The sequence below is a fragment of the Pongo pygmaeus genome, chromosome 16 (assembly GCF_028885625.2).
Source record: "Pongo pygmaeus isolate AG05252 chromosome 16, NHGRI_mPonPyg2-v2.0_pri, whole genome shotgun sequence".
Classification (NCBI taxonomy): domain Eukaryota; kingdom Metazoa; phylum Chordata; class Mammalia; order Primates; family Hominidae; genus Pongo; species Pongo pygmaeus.
In genome coordinates, this window is record NC_072389.2 from 45386303 (window position 1) to 45400290 (window position 13988).

At 40.1% G+C, this 13988-nt stretch overlaps 1 protein-coding gene across 5 annotated transcripts in view; it reads left to right on the forward strand.

The window, feature by feature from the left end:
• BUB1B (BUB1 mitotic checkpoint serine/threonine kinase B) overlaps positions 1-13988 on the forward strand; it is a 59210-nt gene that overhangs the window by 43651 nt on the left and 1571 nt on the right. For all 5 annotated transcript variants that reach the window (XM_054450695.2, XM_054450696.2, XM_063652582.1 and 2 more), the window contains exons 15-22: positions 502-776; positions 2956-3089; positions 3977-4117; positions 4452-4552; positions 6943-7092; positions 7776-7918; positions 11937-12108; positions 12899-13005. In XM_054450695.2, coding sequence (XP_054306670.1) covers positions 502-776; positions 2956-3089; positions 3977-4117; positions 4452-4552; positions 6943-7092; positions 7776-7918; positions 11937-12108; positions 12899-13005 — 1223 coding nt within the window. The remainder of the gene's footprint in view (positions 1-501; positions 777-2955; positions 3090-3976; positions 4118-4451; positions 4553-6942; positions 7093-7775; positions 7919-11936; positions 12109-12898; positions 13006-13988) is intronic.

The window sequence follows — 13988 nt, forward strand, 5'->3', positions numbered from 1 at the left end:
AAACGTATGAGAAAGAGCAATACAGAGTATCATGAATGCTACAGTTTCACTGGTTTTAAAACTCCTTTTTAAATGCATAGAATATGCTATGCATATATCCTACCAGACATACATGAATTATCTTTAAGAAATAAATAAAAATTAGGTATGTAGCATAGAGGAAGAAGACCTAAAAACTAGGAGGATAGCAAATTATTAGAATATTTACTAAGTGAAAGCCAGAAGAAAAATAGTATTTGTGCTTTAGTTCATAGGTGAAATTTGTTGAGGGACAAAACCATTGCCCAATATTTTTCTTTGTATGGAGAATCTTCCTGGTACATTTTTTGGATAAAGTATAGTTTACTGTGTTCATGATATAAAAACCTTTTTATATTTGCCTAGATATTCTGATATGCTATTTCTGTACCCTATGTCACTGAGCTAATGTGTCTCTCTCGGTAAAAAAGTTCTTCATGTATTGAAATATTTTAGCTAAACTTTATATGGTCTTTATTTCAGGATGAATTTACAGGAATTGAACCCTTGAGCGAGGATGCCATTATCACAGGCTTCAGAAATGTAACAATTTGTCCTAACCCAGAAGACACTTGTGACTTTGCCAGAGCAGCTCGTTTTGTATCCACTCCTTTTCATGAGATAATGTCCTTGAAGGATCTCCCTTCTGATCCTGAGAGACTGTTACCAGAAGAGGATCTGGATGTAAAGACCTCTGAGGACCAGCAGACAGCTTGTGGCACTATCTACAGTCAGACTCTCAGCATCAAGAAGCTGAGGTGATTGGGGATTTACAGGTTTTACAAACCAGATTGTTTACTCTCTTATTCTGCATGTGCTTGTCAGTTATAGTAATCAGTTATCAAGTTCTTACTAACTGCCAGGTACTGTGCTAAGTGCTTTACATGAGAGTAGGGCTGCCTCAGATGAAGTGTCAATGGGATCTAGTGATTGATTTGGATGTGAGGGTTAAAAGTAAATTTTGATGGTAAAGAAATTAAGTGGTCCGAGAGGAGTATAGTACCATTGAGGAAACTTTGCAAAGTGCACATGACTGACAAAAAGGAGGCATTTAGTTTTTCTTTAATATTGAGTTTAAAATAGTGGTAGGATAGCTTTTGTTAATTTTATTTATTTATTTATTTATTTATTTATTTATTTATTTATTGAAATGGAGTCTCACTCTGTCGCCGAGGCTGGAGTGCAGTGGCACTATCTTAGCTCACTGCAACCTCTGCCTCCCGGGTTCAAGCGATTCTCCTGCCTCAGCCTCCCAAGTAGCTGGGACTACAGGTGCACACCATCATGCCTGGCTTATTTTTATATTTTTAGTAGAGACAGAGTTTCGCCATGTTGGCCAGGCTGGTCTCAAACTCCTGACCTCAGGTGATCCACCCACCTCGGCCTCTCAAAGTGCTGCGATTACAGGAGTGAGCCACTGTGCCCGGCCAGCTTATGTGAATTTTAAATAGGCAACTAGAGATGTGTTTTTTAAAAACCTATCTTTTGATAGAGAGGTGGAAATGAACTATGGAATAGATATGAGGGAATGGCTTACAGCCAGGGTCTGACCCTTGTTTTAGGTCAGCTAATTTAACTAATTCCAGTTTTAGGAATACTTTTTAATTGGCCAATTTTTGCTTTTAAAGCTACATTTTGAGAGGCCAGATGCAGTGGCTCACCTCTGTAATCCTGGCACTTTGGGAGGCTGAGAGAGGCGGATCACTTGAGGCCAGGAGTTGAAGACCAGCCTGGTCAACATGGCTGTACTCAAAAAAAAACTTTTTTTTGAAACTTTCTCCCTACAGGCTTTTAAGCACATTTGCTAGCATGTATTCACATTGCATGATTTGGGTTTCTCTTTTCTTTGCCTAACCTTTTCTTCTTGAAGGAAAAAAAAGTCCAGAGAAAGGATAAAGAGGAAGAAAGTGTCAATGTTAGTGTTTCTCAATATTATGGAATATAGAGTAGATATTTACTATAGGTAAATAAAGCATAAATCCAGAAATGTATGCTGGACATGGCTTATTCACCAGGTTTAGGGGAGGTTACCTAGATTCTGATTTGGGGAAATAATGGACTTGAAAAATGAGACTATTGCTGAGTGCATTGGCTCTTGCCTGTAATCCCAGCACTTTGGGAGGCTAAGGTAGGAGGATCACTTGAGACCAGGAGTTTAAGACCAGCCTGGAGAACAGTGATGCCTTGTGTCTAATAAAAATAAAAAAAAATAGCTAGGCATGGTAGCACTCACCCAGCTATCATTTCCTGGGCTCAAGTGATTCTCCCACCTCAGCCTCCCAAGTAGTCCCAGATATTAGCTTTTTTGTTTTACAACCTTTCAGCTACTTGGGAGGCTGAGGTGGGAGTATCCCTTGAGCCCAGGAAATCAAGGCTGCAGTGAGCCATGATCGCACCACTGCCCTCCAGCCTGGGTGGCAGAATGAGATCCTGTCTCAAAAATAAAATGAAAAGTAAAAAAAAAATGAGACTATCAAATAAATTGATAACAAATTATAAATTATTTAAACCTAAATTTTATTGTGTTAAAAAATAAAAGTATAACATAAAATTATAAAATTTGTACATTAAGGCGGGGTGCAGTGGCTCACGTCTATAATCCCAGCACTTTAGGAGGCTGAGACGGGTGGATCACCTGAAGTCAGGAGTTCAAGACCAGTCTGGCTAACATGGTCTCTACTAAAAATACAAAAATTAGCTGGGCACAGTGGTGCCTGTAATCCCAGCTACTCAGGAGGCTGAGACAGGAGAATCACTTGAACCCAGGAGGCAGAGGTTGCAGTGAGCCAAGATTGTGCAGTTGTGCTCCAGCCTGGGTGACAAGAGCAAAACTCCATCTCAAAAAAAGAAAAATGTATGCATTAAGAATTTATGAAATTATAACAGAGTTGATATATATTATTCCTATAAGAATTAACTTATTTTTGATTCTTTTAGCCCAATTATTGAAGACAGTCGTGAAGCCACACACTCCTCTGGCTTCTCTGGTTCTTCTGCCTCGGTTGCAAGCACCTCCTCCATCAAATGTCTTCAAATTCCTGAGAAACTAGAACTTACTAATGAGACTTCAGGTAGGATTATACATACCACTATATCCATGCCTAGTGAAAACTTATCTCAGCAAACTGAGCTGTATGTTTTTCTTTTTTTGAGACAGGGTCTCACTCTGTCACCCAGGATGGAGTGCAGTGGCACAGTCACAGCTCACTGCAGCCTCAAACTCACTGGGCTCAGGTGATCCTCCTACCTCAGCCTCCCCAGTAGCTGGGACCACAACTGCGCCACCACCAATCTTTGTATTTTTTGTAGAGGCGGGGTTTTGCCATGTTGCCCAGGCTGGTCTCAAACTCCTGGCCTCAAAGGATCCTCCCACCTCAGCCTCCCACTCCCTGGGATTATAGGTGTGAGCCACCATGCCCAGTCTATGTGTTTTTCTTTGTTAAAGAAATTGCCAGCCGGGTGCGGTGGCTCACGCCTGAAATCCCAGCACTTTGGGAGGCCGAGGCGGGTGGATCACGAGGTCAGGAGATCGAGACCATCCTGGCTAACATAGTGAAACCCCATCTCTACTAAAAATACAAAAAATTAGCCAGGCGTGGTGGCAGGTGCCTGTAGTCCCAGCTGCTCTGAAGGCTGAGGCAGGAGAATGGCGTGAACCCGGGAGGCGGAGCTTGCAGCAGTGAGCCAAGATGGCGCCACTGCACTCCAGCCTGGGCGACAGAGCGACACTCCGACTCAAAGAAGTTGCCATAAATTGTGAAATTTCTAGAATAGATTAGTACGAAGTGAACACAGTTTCATAAACACCTGAGACAGGTGAGTATAGTTAAATTAACAGTGCTGACTGTGTAATCTTGATTTTTTTTCTTCTACTCTGTTATAATATCCATTTTAAGCATTAGGTTTTTTTTGGTGATATCTTTTCTGATATCTTTTCACCTTTCCCTCTCACTGGCAGAAAACCCTACTCAGTCACCATGGTGTTCACAGTATCGCAGACAGCTACTGAAGTCCCTACCAGAGTTAAGTGCCTCTGCAGAGTTGTGTATAGAAGACAGACCAATGCCTAAGTTGGAAATTGAGAAGGAAATTGAATTAGGTAAGTACCATTGAACGCATGTCCTCTGGTGCATGACAGTATACAAATAAGTGATTATTTGTACTTAAGCTTGATGCTTGAGCACTGTAAATATTCCTAGATTGTATTTTTTAAAAAAGCAATATAGAGGATGACACATCAGTAACTTCATGTCCTAATAATAGGAATTATGTCTTCTCCTCTTACAATTTTTAACAAATTATTTTTAAAAGTATTCTACATACTACTAACTGGCAAATACACCAGTGCCTCTATCCCTTAAACCAGGAAGTAAAAGCTACAGGGCTGTGTATGTTCACAGTGATTTTTAAATGGAATCAAACTTTCTCAACAGGTAATGAGGATTACTGCATTAAACGAGAATACCTAATATGTGAAGATTACAAGTTATTCTGGGTGGCGCCAAGAAACTCTGCAGAATTAACCGTAATAAAGGTGGGACTGATTCTTTGTAATTTCAGTTACTTTGTAAATAATATGGGTTGAAGCAATAACTGTCCTCATGTTACCATCAAATCTTTCTAATAATCTCTCTCAATATGTCCAAATATATTAAGTATCCTTTCAGTTTCATTTTTTTTAGGAAATCTCTGCTGATACTTTCTGGCCTGCTCCAGTCTGGCAAGTTATACATTAGCTTTCACACAATCACCACCCACAATCACCTTGGAATTTCCATTTATTATCATCCTAGGTATTCACATTACCTTTTTCTTATATTGGATACCTAGTTTCTTTTTATCTTTGTTTTGTTTTTATTTTTTAAAGGACATGGTCTCTGTCATCCAGGCTGGAGTGCAGTAGCATGATCACGGTTCACTTGCAGCCTCAACCTCTTGAGCTCAAGCAATCCTCCCACCTCAGCCTCTGGAATAGCTGGGACCGTAGGTGCATGCCACCACTCCCAGCTAATTATTTTTTGTAGAGACGGGGGCCTCTCTGTGTTGCCTAGGCTGGTCTTGAATTCATGGCTCAAGCAATCCTCCCACCTTGGCCTCCCAAAGAACTGGATTACGGGCATCTAACTTTGCTTTTAAGTTTTTTTGCCATTCTGAGTCTCAAAGCTTTGTGTGAAGTTATTTTTCCCTCTTTCTGGATCCTTATAGGATCTTATTCTTGTCCCCACTATTCTGAAATGTCACAATTACATGCCTTTTCATAAGTTTATTGTCACTTATGTGCTACGTACTCAATGGCCATTTCAATCTGTTAATTCCCTCGGTTCTGAGAAATTTTCTTCAATGGGAAAATTATTTTTTCCCCTCTGTTTTCTCTGTTCGATTATTCTCTAATTCCTTTTGTTAGAGGTGCATATGGCATCTTTTGGACAGAACCTCTAAAAATTTAACTTTTTTTCTCCTATATTCTCTCTGTCTTTTTACTTTACTTTCTGAGTATATTATCAGCTTAATATTTTTGGTCTTTTTACTAGGTTTTTATTTCTATATTTAATTTTCAAGAGCTCTTTTTTTTATTCTCAGAATTTTCTTTGTAGCATTCTAATCTTCATTTCAAAGATAGAATATTCCTTATCTTTCTGAAGATACTAATGATACTTTAAAATTTTTTTCCCCCTGTCATCTGTTTCTTCTTGGTTTTTTTTTTTGTCTGTTTTGATCTCTTTCACACTACAGGCTTTCTTCAAGTCTTTGGCTCTCTATTCATATTTAAGTATGGGACATTGAAAGCTCTGCATATATGGAAAGACCTTGACAGCTGTGGACGTCAATGTAGGATGATCTAGCTTGGCCATTTTATTGGAAAACCGTCCAATCTTTAGATCTTTTCTCTTGAGCTGATCAGAGAAGTCTTCTCCCTCAGAGAAGACTTCTAATTTTCTGCCTGGAGCATATAAGCCTGGCTGCTAGCTTTCTGAAATCTGAGTGAGGAAATTGGTCTGAAGAATGGAAGAGCAGGGAGGTGCATCTTAACATCTTAACTGCTGCATATATAACATCTGATATATATACTTTTTCCTGTTTTCCATGTTATTTCTACCCCCCCTCAGTGGTGCCTAGTGCCCTCTAGTCCAGAGCCCTTCTGTTTTATACTCACTACGTAATAAACTTCTGGACTTCAAGAATAGGGGAGAGGTAGTTGCTGGGCTGGGCTATGGGAGCAGAGGAGGGAAGCTGGGGTCTACCTTCCTCTTTTTTTTTTTTTTTCTTTCCTCGAGACGGAGTTTTGCTCTTGTCGCCCCGGCTGGAGTGCAATGGCACGATCTTGGCTCACCGCAACCTCTGCCTCCCAGGGTCAAGCGATTCTCCTGCCTCAGCCTCCCGCGTAGCTGGGATTATAGGCACCCGCCACCAAAAGCCTAGCTAAGTTTTTGTATTTTTAGTAGAGACGGGGTTTCACCATGTTGGTCAGGCTGGTCTTGAACCCCTGATGTCAGGTGTGATCCACACGCCTCGGCCTCCCAGAGTGCTGGGATTACAGGCATGAGCCACTGCACTAGGCCTACCTTCCTCTTAAATGGCTTTCAATCACTCCTGTCTTAGCTCCACCCTCAGCCTCACTTCCATGGGTAATCGGTGCTGCCAGTTACATAATATAGGAAAATAGCCTTGTAGTGTAAATGTAGCTCAGCTTTCTCCTCTGCCAAAATCAGTTTTTATTCTAATTGGATTGTTACCTCCTGTTCTCTTTCCAGCTTATCCTCTTTCCAGAATTTGTTGTTATTGTGTCTTTTATAGTAGATTTATGCCTTTAAAAATATCTCTTTATGATTTCTCTATCAGGAGGGCTGGAAGGAATGTGTTTCAACCTGCCAGCCATAACCATAGACTTAATTGAACTTATTTTTAAAATACAATGTCTTACAGGTATCTTCTCAACCTGTCCCATGGGACTTTTATATCAACCTCAAGTTAAAGGAACGTTTAAATGAAGCCTTTGATCATTTGTGCAGCTGTTATCAATATCAAGATGGCTGTATTGTTTGGCACCAATATATAAACTGCTTCACCCTTCAGGTCTGTAATACTAAAAACATAATTTAAAGTCCTCAAGTAGAGAGATTTGTGCTCCATTTAGCAAAGGAATTTAGTACAAAATTCCTGTCAATCTTCTAGAAATAGACCAATTCAAGTATAAGTTAAAAGCATTGATAATTTTCTCAAGTTATTTTGACCAAAGATCTCTTTGGTATTTTTTTAACTTTTTTTGGTCAATTGTCAAGCATAAATAAAAGTAGAATTGTACAATGAACTCCCATGAACTAGTCATCTATGATAATCTTAGCTCATGGCCACTCTTGTTTTAGCTATACTACCCCCACTGGATAGTTTTTAAAACCCAGACACAATATGTCGTTTTACTCTTCGGTTTGTTCTTAAGAAGGTTTGCTACGGATTTTGATGATAATATGAATTCTCAAAAATGGCTGAAATGAGGGTATTTTAAAACATTTATTAAGTACCTATTTTGGGCCAGGCTCACGCTTGATGCCGTTCGTCATTATGTCATTAAATCCTTACAAACAGTCTTATGGGAGATCGCAGTATTATTAAAACTGGGACATAGACTCAGTCTACAGAGGTGCCTACGTTTCAGTAGAGAACAAGGAAGACAAAAACCATCAGTTTTCAAGGTATTGAGTATAACTACAATCTGCCAAACTTGAGAAATAGTGAGTTTTCTGTCCTTCAATTTCCAGGATCTTCTCCAACACAGTGAATATATCACCCATGAAATAACAGTGTTGATTATTTATAACCTTTTGACAATAGTGGAGAAGCTACACAAAGCAGAAATAGTCCATGGTGACTTGAGTCCAAGGAGTCTGATTCTGAGAAACAGGTTGGTCCTTTTCATTCTTATAATTCTATCAGCTTTCTCTTAAAACATGGATAGTTGCCACTTTTTTTTTTCCTTTTTGAGGCGAGGGTCTCACTCTGTCACCTAGGTTGGAGTACAGTGGCATGATCTTGGCTCACTGCAGCCTCCACCTCCCAGGTTCAAACGATTCACCCATCTTAACCTCGCTAGTAGCTGGGACCACAGGCGTGCACCACCACACCCGGCTAATTTTTTGTATTTTTTGGTAGAGATGAGGTTTTGCCATGTTGCCCAGGCTGGTCTCACACTCCTGGCCTCAAGTGATCTGCCCACCTCAGCCTCCCAAAGTGCTGGGATTATAGGTGTGAGCCACTGCACCCGGCCAACTTGCCAATTTTTAAAGCCTTTTGATAAATGCCATATCGAGGAACATAATTATGTTAAGAGAGTATTTACCTAAAAGTCAAAAATCATTAAGAATAGTTTAAAATAATTCAAAGAAATAAACACATTGAGGAAATAGGTTAAATCAGATAAAAGAATTAATCACTGAGTATTGTGATGATATATGTCAAGATGAGATATAAAATATGAATATTTTGAGGAATATAAAGTGGATTGTTTAGTCATTCTTTGAGTGGGACCAGTGCCAATCTAGTGAGGATGCCAGCAAAATCAAGGCACTACTCAGTTTGATAGACCAAAGCTTAAGTCAGGCCTAACTGACCTGTTAGCCAAGAGAAGTGGGTAAAACCAGAGTTCAAATACAAACTATGCCAAGGAATGGGGCTTAGTGTTCAAATTAAACCCAGTGTGTCCATCAGGTTCAAGGGGTGAACACAGAGCAGGAAATAATAAATGAATACTAAGTACTGAGAAAATATAGATCACATTCAGGCATTAACTAGGCAAAAACAGTCCAACGTTTTTGCTTTGTGAAAAGGACTAGAGGACTACTACGTTCTTTTAGTGATCATTGGTGTTATAGTATTTGAGTAGAAGCAGCCTGGTTTAAAGATGCTCTGTCTGCCCAACCCTATGTCTTGGGTGAGGTGTTAACTTTGTTTCTGAGGCCACTGGTATACACTAATAGCTGGACTTACTCTTTACATTTCTTCTGAATACTTAATCTTCAGAAGAGATTGAATTAGACTCTAAATTATAGTTAACATGGAAATTAAAAGAACCCTCAGTGTGTTCCTGTGATTGTAACCAAAAGAACTAGAGAATCCCACCTTCTCCCCTGAGATAGCAGAGTCAAAGGCTTTCCCAGACATAATGTAGCAGCATTTCTCATCCAGGGCACCATAGGTATTTCGGATGAGACAATTCTTTGTGCAGGTATGTTCCAAGCAATGCAGGATGTTTTATATTCCTATTCCCCCCACCCACCCAATTAAGTGCAAGTAACAATCCCCTAAGCCGTTGTGACCACCAAAAATCCCCCCAAATTTCCAAATATGAGAACTCCTGGTATATTTTCACTCTACTTAACATTAAAATGACAGTGCTGAAATTCCCAGGGCTATGGAAATTGGAAGCAGAGGTTTTTTCTAAGCCTTTTAGAATTGGGCATTTGTGGTCTAATGAAGTACGATAACCCTTCTCTCAGCCACCAGAGGCTCTAGGAAAGTCCATAGTATTAAAGAGGCATTGCTTTTTACTTTGTCACTACTTATCAAATTTAATCAGAAATTTCACATAGATTCATAAGGAATTAAAAGCCAGAAAGGGGCCGAGCACGGTGGCTCATGCCTATAATCCCAGCACTTTTGGAGGCCGAGGCGGGCAGATCACCTGAGGTTGGAAGCTCAAGACCAGCCTGACCAACATGGAGAAACCCCATCTCTACTAGAAATACACAATTAGCCAGGTGTGGTGGTGCATGCCTGTAATCCCAGCTACTTGGGAGGCTGAGGCAGGAGAATTGCTTGAACCCAGGAGGCAGAGGTTGTGGTGAACCGAGATCGCACCATTGCACTCCAGCCTGGGCAACAAGAGCAAAACTCTATCTCCAAAAAAAGCCAGAGGCCAGGCGCGGTGGCTCACGCCTGTAATCCCAGCACTTTGGGAGGCCGAGGCGGGCGGATCATGAGGTCAGGAGATCGAGACCATCCTGGCTAACACAGTGAAACCGTGTCTCTACTAAAAATACAAAAAGTTAGCCAGCCATGGTGGCAGGTGCCTGTAGTCCCAGCTACTCAGGAGGCTGAGGCAGGAGAATGGCGTGAACCCGGGAGGCGGAGCTTGCAGTGAGCCGAGATCGAGCCACTGTACTCCAGCGTGGGTGACAGAGCGAGACTCCGTCTCAAAACAAAACAACAACAAAAGCCAGAAAGGGCTGGATGCAGTGGTTCACATCTGCAATCCCAGCACTTTGGGAGGCAAAAGCAGGAAGATCTCTTGAGGCCAGGAGTTCAAGACCAGCCTGGTCAACATAGCAAGACCCTGTCTCTACAAAAATAAAATAAAAGCCAGAAAGAACCTTTTGAAATTGCTTAGTTTAGTTGCTTACTTTAGTTTCTGCATATTTTTTGTGAGGAAAATGAGATCCAAAAAAATGGAATGTCCTACCCAAAGTAACAGTGAGTGAGTAGCTGATTAGAGGGCTAGGACACCTTCATGCATGCTTCTTTTTATTAATCTATGAAACATTTTTTCCTATGCCTCCAAAGTTATATAAATATTTTACAATTACACTGGGCATGGTGACTCACATCTGTAATCCAGCAATTTGGGAGACCAAGGCAGAGGATCACTTGAGCCTAGGAGTTCAAGACCAGTCTGGGCAATATAATGAGACCTCATCTCTACAAAAAATTAAGAAATTAGCCAGGCGTGGTGGCACACACCAGTAGTCCCAGCTACTCAGGAGGCTGAGATGGGAGGATCGCTTGAACCTAGGAGGCAGAGACTGCACTGAGCTGAGATTGCACCACTGTACTCCAGCCTCAGTGACAAGAGTGTAGACCTTGTCTAAGAAACCAAACAAAACACACACATGCACACACATGTAATATATATATATAAAATACATATGTATATTTTATATGTATCAGAATCCACGATCCCTATGATTGTAACAATATATATATACTATATATATATATATATTTTTTTTTTTTAATTATAGTATAGTTTTATGGTGGCCAAAAAAGGTTGGTTCTTGTGCCAAGGAAAAATGGGAGCAATTATCAATTTTAAAGGAAAATACATAGATCATTCTGTGCTGTGGAGGTATGTAATTGGAGTAGTTAAAGACTATTTAGGGATATTGCACCAATATCAGGAGTTTGAGGGAATTAATTGAGAAAAACAGACAAAAGGAACACATGAAAACCCACTCTTTTCATTTATAAACAGTTCCTATGTCTCCTTGGAGAATAGCATTATTGCATAGGATAGATAAACCCAAGGAAAACAAAATTAATTGATAATTAATTAGTATTATAAAGGTTTTTTTAGTAAATAAGAACTGGAATTACAAATAAGAGTAAGATAAAATATGGTGTTTTACAAGAAATTTTACAATATATAGATAGGACTTTATAAAACAGACTTGCATTGTTTTCCATTAAACTCTGGAAGGAAGAATCTAAACAATACTTAGAAAGCCTATCTGGAATAGTAAACAAGAAAGGCTATGACACCTGTAAAATTTTAATTTCCTCCATCATAATTCCTGTCAGTGTATAAATCATTGCAATTGTATGTGTTAATGTGTAAGTACAGGGAAGAAGCCTGTGCTCTGCTTCCATACTTACTTTATATAATATGGAAGCTTGATAAATGTTTAATGGTGGCCATGCACCATGATTGAAATATACTTTGTGTCACCAAACTGGTGACATTCCTTCCACATTGGGTGGACACTGCCACTGCTGAGTCTTACAGGTGCATTTTCAAAATTAACCACTGGAGGGAGTTGTTGGCATAGCTAAGATGTACCCAAGATACCTTTTTTTTTTAAAAAAGACCAGCTATGCAGCTTCTTTCATGGCCTATTTTTATTATCTCCTTCTCTTAAATCTGGGCTCAGAATCCACGATCCCTATGATTGTAACAAGAACAATCAAGCTTTGAAGATAGTGGACTTTTCCTACAGTGTTGACCTTAGGGTGCAGCTGGATGTTTTTACCCTCAGCGGCTTTCGGACTGTACAGATCCTGGAAGGACAAAAGATCCTGGCTAACTGTTCTTCTCCCTACCAGGTAAGTGTAAAACAAGCCTGAGCAAATACGGAGAGGGTTTCTTAATCTCTTTATTATCTAGATAAGCTATAAAAGCTAGTGTTTACTGATACTGACTCTCCTAGAATAGATGACCTAGTTTTCAAATATCACCAAGTCAAGTAAAATGTAACATTTTTGTGTTACAGCATTGAAGAATACACACATACACGTGCAAACACATGACTAACTCTGTAACCCAGTGCCAGGGCCACTCCTACTGCCTACCACCCATGTAATCTTTTATAAGTCATTTTCTGTGATCTTCTCTGTAAAATAGGGATAACAGTCTCTGCTATGTGTTTATCAGAATTGTTATGAGGAGTAAATGAAGTAATGTATATAAAAAGAACATTAGCACAAATGTAAAGTCTTTTGTATGGTGGCATTATATGCAGAAATTCCTTCTAACTCAGCTTTAGACATAAGACATTTGCTGATTGAATATGTAGCACGAACCTGAACTAATCATGTGGACCCCATTTAGATCACAGCTAGAGTTCATGCAAACTCAGTAGGTCTACAGATTTGAATGTGGTAGTCCAAATATTTCATCTTTTGTTCTTAAGGATAATTCCTAGCGTCGGCTCTATTGATCACTTCTTTGGAGAGCTCCTCCCTTTACTGTAAGGGTGAGGAACAGTCTACTAAAATGTATGTCATAAAATAAACTTAGTTAAGCACTGTAATACCTTTCAACTTCCTACCAAAATAAGCTGCTGTGGTAGAGGCAGAGAATTATTTTAGCTGATGGTGCTTTTTGTGATTTCAGGTAGACCTGTTTGGTATAGCAGATTTAGCGCATTTACTATTGTTCAAGGAACACCTACAGGTCTTCTGGGATGGGTCCTTCTGGAAACTTAGCCAAAATATTTCTGAGTAAGTATTGATGAATGTCAGGGTCTCTGCCTGTCCCAATAATTTTGTGTTTCTCTTGGGTGCTATCTCTGTCTTGGCAGCCTTAGTTTTTTAATCCAAATGCCATGATTCCAGTAGTTTCAGCCAGTTTTCATTAGAGTATCAGCAGAGCAGCTAGTGCAGGAAAAAGGAACTGCTCACTAAAAATAAGATTCAAAACTCTTCAGACTTCAGGACGTCATTCTGAATCTAGTTGTATCTTCCAGACTATGGCTATAGTATGGAAGCTTCCCTGTTTAGATATGTGAAAAGAAACATTTCATGAGAATAATTTTCTAACCAATTGGTATTAGCCTTAAATTCCTTTCTATTTATTTATTTATTTTTTGAGACGGAGTCTCACTCTGTCGCCCAGGCTGGAGTGCAGTGGCACGATCTTGGCTCACTGCAACCTCTGCCTCCCAGGTTCAAGCAATTCTCCTGCCTCAGCCTCCTGAGTAGCTGGGATTACAGGTGCACGCCACCATGCCTGGCTCATTTTTGTATTTTTAGTAGAGATGGGGTTTCACTGTGCTGGTCAGGCTGATCTCGAACTCCCGACCTCGTGATCCGCCCGCTTCGGCCTCCCAAAGTGCTAGGATTACAGGTGTGAGCCACCGTGTCTGGCCTAAATTCCTTTTTAATAGCGATTATTACCAAAGTTAATAAGCATCCTTTGAAAAGACTTACATTTCTAAACTATATGCTAATTTTAGGCTATTATTTATTTAATAAGTGGATAGAACCAAACCAGATAACTGAATCTCCTGGAGAAGAAGTAAGTGGTCTCTTAATAAGCACTGCTTGGTCTCAGAACCTTAGTACTCCCTCAAGCCTGCTCATAAAACTTACTAAGTCAGCCGGGCATGGTGGCTCACACCTGTAATCACAGCACTTTGGGAGGCCGAGGCAGATCACCTGAGGTCAGGAGTTTGCAAGCAGCCTGGGCAACATGGCGAAACCTT